Source organism: Lactuca virosa, chromosome 3 (genome assembly GCF_052849685.1).
Source record: "Lactuca virosa cultivar CGN04683 chromosome 3, Lactuca_virosa_CGN04683_v6, whole genome shotgun sequence".
Lineage (NCBI taxonomy): Eukaryota > Viridiplantae > Streptophyta > Magnoliopsida > Asterales > Asteraceae > Lactuca > Lactuca virosa.
This window is the reverse complement of record NC_136428.1, coordinates 384941342-384947416: the sequence shown is the minus strand read 5'-3', so window position 1 is coordinate 384947416 and position 6075 is coordinate 384941342. Positions and strand designations below refer to the sequence as shown.

General features: G+C 33.3%; 1 protein-coding gene across 1 annotated transcript; it reads left to right on the top strand.

Annotated features, from left to right (window-relative positions):
• Positions 1-4925: 4925 nt before the first annotated feature.
• LOC145163180 (uncharacterized) lies at positions 4926-5868 on the top strand. The gene has a single exon (XM_079082041.1). It carries the CDS (start codon positions 4985-4987, stop codon positions 5807-5809), a length of 825 nt encoding a protein of 274 aa, XP_078938167.1. The 5' UTR covers positions 4926-4984; the 3' UTR covers positions 5810-5868.
• Positions 5869-6075: the final 207 nt, after the last annotated feature.

Genomic DNA, 6075 nt, shown 5'->3' with positions numbered 1-6075 from the left:
CATGGCATCATGCACTTGAATAGACTAAAATAAGAGAAATAACACTTAAGGTTTATTAATATATTATAAGTTCTAATATATTAATAAGATTATTTAATTAGTATTGATCAAGAATTAATTTACAATTAATTAAGTGATCAAAAGAAGACTAATTAAATATATGGGTTGATTGTGTAAATAATCCATACTTATATAGTGGGCTAATGCTCCATGGATTATCAAGTTGGGCTAAAACCCATAGGATGCTCCATGGATGCTCCATGGTGTATTTGAACCCATGGATCCAAGGAAATGGAAAGGCATGACAATTAGGGTTTACCCTAATTGTAACACACTATATAATGATCTCTTTCTTTGGAAAATCGGGTCTAGTGTATTACATGGTGGGCAAGCCGATTTGAGAAGTGTACTAATTTCTCTCTAAGTTATTCCAAGTGCTTATGGTGTTGTGTGAACCATTTGAGGTGTCACACTTGGGGCACTAGGAACTCAAGCTTCATGAAGACAAGCACCAACAAAAGGTATGTTATTCTAACTTGTGTTGTTCAAGTTTTGTATGCTAGAATAGAACAATACCTTGGAAAGTTCGTAATTGCATGTATAATAGAGAAAACATAGACCCAAGGTATTTAGGGTTGCATGTACACTTAGGAGTGTTAGAATGCTCAAAACCCAACAATGGGAACATTGTAAGGGTTCCGAATGGACATGGGAAACTGAAGATGAGATAAGGGAGTAATTTCCAGAGTTATTTGTAGCAATGAGTTTCGAGGATGAAATCTGATTCAAGTGGGGGGGGGGGGAGTTGTAACACATGTTTCCTGGTATGGTTTTTCTTAATTTAATTTCATTTATTGAGTTTTGGTAGTTTTCCTAGGCCACGACGTGGTGATGGAATGACCACAAGGTTGCAGCCCGATTCTAAAAAACGCGCATTCGTGAACCTCTACAACGTGGCACGCTCTTGGCCACGACATGACGGAGGCTAGGGCTCAAAACCCTAGATTTCGGGCTGCCTCATTAGGAAACCTCCATCATTTGACAATGACGTCTACTCAAACCCTAGCCTTTTCGTGTGTGTTTTTAGAGCTTGGAGCTATTTTGTGATGCTTGGAAGAAAAATGAGTCCATTTTGTGGATTAGAAGCTTGTCTTTGGCTTTGATCTAGCATCTATATCTTATTTCTGACCTTTATGATCATGTGGTGTGTAGTACTCATTTCTTGGATGTGTGAGCTGGTTAGCTATTGACTACGTTGAGTTAAGGTTTTAAGGAGAAGAGATTGGCACGATTGCATTGCACCCAGAGAAGATTTCATACTTATGATTTTCTTACCACTCTGATATGGAAATACTTTTTTTTACTATCTCTATTTTTGAAAGTAATGAATAAATATTTTGGTTGATTTAAAACAAAATTTTATGTAGTACTTTTTGGACATTACATGGTGGTTGTTGGTGGATACTACTTCTTCCCTGAAAGCAAGGGTTTGTCGGTGTTTGGAGCTTCATCGTCGATGGTGCAGCAGAGTGGTCAATGTGGTGGTTTGTGCTCCAATAAAGAGGAATGCAACCAAAGGGAGGAAGGCCAACAGAGGCGGTGATTGCTAATCGAGTTCGCCGTCGGAATACTAGCTCTTCACCAAAATGTAAGATTTGTTGGTGGTTTCGAGTTTATGATTGTCGGCGGTGTGGAATGAAGCTTTGTGTGCATGTAAACTAGAAAAGTGAATGTGAGGTCGTGCTTTATCTACTGAGAGCATTAGCGACGACATGGTTTAGCATTAGTGGCGATCCCTGATACTCTTTTGTGACATCACATAATTAATTTGGGGGAAAGTTACTCAATATTATTCTCACAAACTTTAGCGGCGACAATAACACCTCTAAAGGGGTCCTCCATTTCATATGTTACGGCCTCATACTTATTAGATATACATATAGATTTAACAACTACGAATGAAGGCACACAGATCACAACCCTAAGCATTAGCGGCGTCACTTTTAGTGGTGACACATACTATAGTGACGAGACCACGTGTGTCTGACCTGATGTTGTTGTTAAAGTGTGTCGCCTCTAAAATACGGCGACGTTAATTTTTTTTAACATCAAGACTTTATTTTTAAAGAAAAGAGTTATATAGTGAGATACAATGGGTTGACAACCCAACCCAAGGTACAATGGGGTGACAAAAGAAAAATATCATTGCAGATGCTTACTTAGTTGTTGTTTGTTTTTTGTCTGCATATCTTCTTGGCCTCTTCTATCTGCATCGTGCAGACCATGCGAAGACATTAGCCTTCGCAGACTGTTTATTTTCCTGAAGACTGCAGACCTAAAAATGTTTGGGCGTCCTCTTCTTGACGCAGATGTGGATCAGAGTCTTCTAATATCTTCAGATATCTTCTAGCCTAAAAAAACACATATATCTTTATTTTTTTAGTATTTTTTAATTTTTATTTATTTCAATTTTATTAATGATAAACAATTTGAAAAAAAAAGTTACAATACCTAAAAAAAAGGTTCAACGACACAAACATGATATTTTTTATAAATTTATAAATAATTAAGATTTATTACAATAATGGTTGTTGCAGTTGTTTATATAAATATGAAAATAAAATCATCATATATTCTTATTTTTTCTGTACAAAATTTTATAAAACATTATTCAATACAGTATCGTCAATTTATTGGGAAAATATTTATAGTACGTTTTTAATTGATTTAATTGAAAAAAATCTAAGTTTATTTCTATCCATTTATGTATCAAGTTCTTTGATTCCTAGTTACAATGTTTATGTATAAATTTGCGATCAAAATTGTTGGTTTTTATCAAATATATACGTTAAGTCATAACATTTTAGTTTCACTTTTTATTAAGGTTGTAAAAATCGTTCGACTGTAGCTCCACGGTCGACTGCGGTTAAGAGATGAATCAGCTTTGACGAAGATTAATTGGGGACCATAGATTGTTAATAAGTTGTTAAAATTAATTACAGATTAATATATCTTAAGAAAAACAAGTAATTCAAAATTAGAAAATAAGAAAATTTGTAATTTGAAAATTTGAAAATTTGAAAATACGAAAATATTCACATTTTGGTATAATATTTGAAATTTTGAAGATTTGAAAATTTTGTAGTAAAAAATAGTTGATTTTTTGAATTGTTTTTTAACTTTTTTGACTTTTTTTAATCTTTTTTTTTACTTTTGTTGACTTTTGTTGACCGATTAATTCCGCAAAGACCGATTAATCCCGTCAAACCTGATTAATCCTTAATTTCCGACAAGCACCCCTCATCTTAATCGGTTGGAGAACGTCAAACGATTTATCCACGATTAATCCTGATTTCTGCAACCTTGTTTTCTTTTTTACAATAATACATAAAAGTTTATCTACATTTGTTAATTATTTATAATAAAGTCATAAAAATATTAAAAAAAATCACTTTGAAGTTTAAAAAAATCAATTTATTTATATTTTAGTTTATTTTAATAGCCTGTATATGTTAAAAAAACAAACGACTTTTTTTTTCATGCAGCAAACTTTCGGTCCACCTCTTCTACTGCAGAGGTCTACAGATGTGATTCGTAGACTGTAAATAATTACCTCAAAAAAACAAACATCACATTATTGTTGTGGTAGATATTCAAAAGGTAAGAAAGATGTAATATTACGAGTAGGGCTGTAAACGAACTGAACGTTCGGCGAACCGTTCGTGAACTGTTCGGCGGGAAGTTTGTTTATGTTCGTTTATTTAATAAATGATCAAACATGAATACAAATTCTCTTTCACTTAGTTAAACGAACGAACATGAACAATGGTCTCGTTCGTTCATTTACGTTCGTGAACGTTCGTTTATGTTGTTCATTTCCATTCATTTATGTTCGTTCGTTTAAGTTTTTTTATGTTCATATATTTTCAATTGTTTTTTTATTACATTACTATATTATAGTTCGTTTATGTTCATATATGTTCAATTGTATTTGTTTATCTTTGTTTGTTTATGTTCGTTTAGCATGTTTACGAACATGAACAAGACAATTTGTTAAACGAACGAACATGAACAAGAAAAATCTGTTCGTTTATCCGTTCGTGTTCGTTTGATTGTTCGGCTAACTTAAACGAACGAATATGAACAAGCCTTTGTTCGTGTTCGTTCGGTTCGTTTACAGCCCTAATTACGAGTGGTATGATATAATTATGAAGTTCCAAAATAGATATTATATTTTCATATTGTGTAGTGGTGATCAATTCATAATTAAAAAAAATGTTTAAATTCATCACAAATATTTTAACCTTTGTGTGTTGTAAATGATATATAATTAATGGATGTTATTTGGTACATGGTAAGCCCAATTATAAAAGCATTAGCTATTTTTTTTTAAATTTTAACCGGCAAATATAAATATATAATATATTTCTAAACTAACACTTATGTCCACGGCGGGATTTGATAAAACTTGAACTCTCGACCTCAAGAGAGAAGCATCATCTGATGCCGCTGAATTATAAGCTTTTTGATAACTATCCTTCTGTTAATAATTAGTTTTCGTTTTCAAGATCGTTGGATAAAACCAAATTCTTTTTGATAATGGAAAACAATCTAAAATAGGATTAAACAAAGTTCTAATAACATAAGAAAATCGATATGTTGATTAAAAAAAAATCGATCTGTCATGATAGGTATTTTTCTTTTCCTTCAACACACACATTATCTTGTATTGTAGTAAGAGTACTTGATTTGGCATCTAATATATTAATTACTAAAAATATTAATTATATATTTGTTCAAATCAAACAATTCTAAAATCTTATTTCTCGTTACATGATTATATATTTTATAGATTGGCTATATATATATATATATATATAGAAGTCCTAGGATATACCCTCAAACCATTCGTTCCGCACACCAAGAAGAAACTCTATAAACCGGATCACTTTTATTAACCAAAAGCCAGATATTTACTATCAATATGTCAGAAAGTCTCTCAGATTCTGATACTGCCATGCTTGAATTTGTTCGAAAACACCTTCTTGAAGATCACGACATCTCTTGTTCTTTTCCGGCGAGGAATTCATCATTCGACAAACGACTTTACAGCCGGAGTTCAAGCTTCACAAGCCCTTACTCGTTTGATACATCCATCGAACAATCATTCACTGTAGATTCATATGTCGATTCTCTTTCTTCTGTAATAAGTTCTTGCAATTCAAGGGTGTGTAGCCCTAGGGCTAGCAATAGTATCAACAATCAAGTTTTTCATGATAATTCTATAGAGAGTTCATGCAGTGAATCGACTAAGAGCCCTAGTTCAAGCAGATCTCAATCGCATTCCTCGATAATTCTTGGTTCAGATAACTCAAATATCTTTCAAGTTACAAATTGGGAAGTCGGACCTACACTTCATAGCCCGTGCTCACAGATTTTAACGGAGGAAGCGCAGTTTAAACTTGATTTCTCACTTGGAAAAGTCGAAAAGATACAGAAAAGTGATCAAAAACCTAAAGATTGGAGACGGTTTAGAGGCGTAAGGAGACGACCATGGGGAAAGTTTGCAGCTGAGATAAAGAACCCATGTAAGAAAGGTGCTCGAATTTGGCTTGGAACATTCTCTACACCTGAAGAAGCCGCGTTGGCTTACGATCAAGCAGCATTCAAGATTCGGGGTTCACGAGCCATGGTTAACTTCCCACATCTGATCGGATCAAAAACCATAAAACCTTTATGTTCTTTGTCACAAGTAGCTTTGGAATGCAAGTTAAAAAACAAAGGCTTCAAAACGGAAACCGAACATTGACTTTTTTTTTGTATCTTTATTTTAAAAACAATAATGAAGTTGTATATTTTACAGATTAATTTCTTTTGACATTTCTTGGTCTCAAGAATCGACATGGAAAAGTTCAAATTCTGTGCAGTAACTACATAACATAGGTGGACTTAAACTCTGATCCATAATTAGGGTTTACGTAGTCAATATAGTGGAAAACACGTGGTGATTGAACTGTGTTTGGTTAAGGGATCACAAGAATTTTAAAATAAGGAAATGATGACACATGCAAACTG

Bases quoted from the DNA above. Each gene is read 5' to 3' on its own strand.
- LOC145163180 (XM_079082041.1), top strand. From the start codon at position 4,985: ATGTCAGAAAGTCTCTCAGATTCTGATACTGCCATGCTTGAATTTGTT.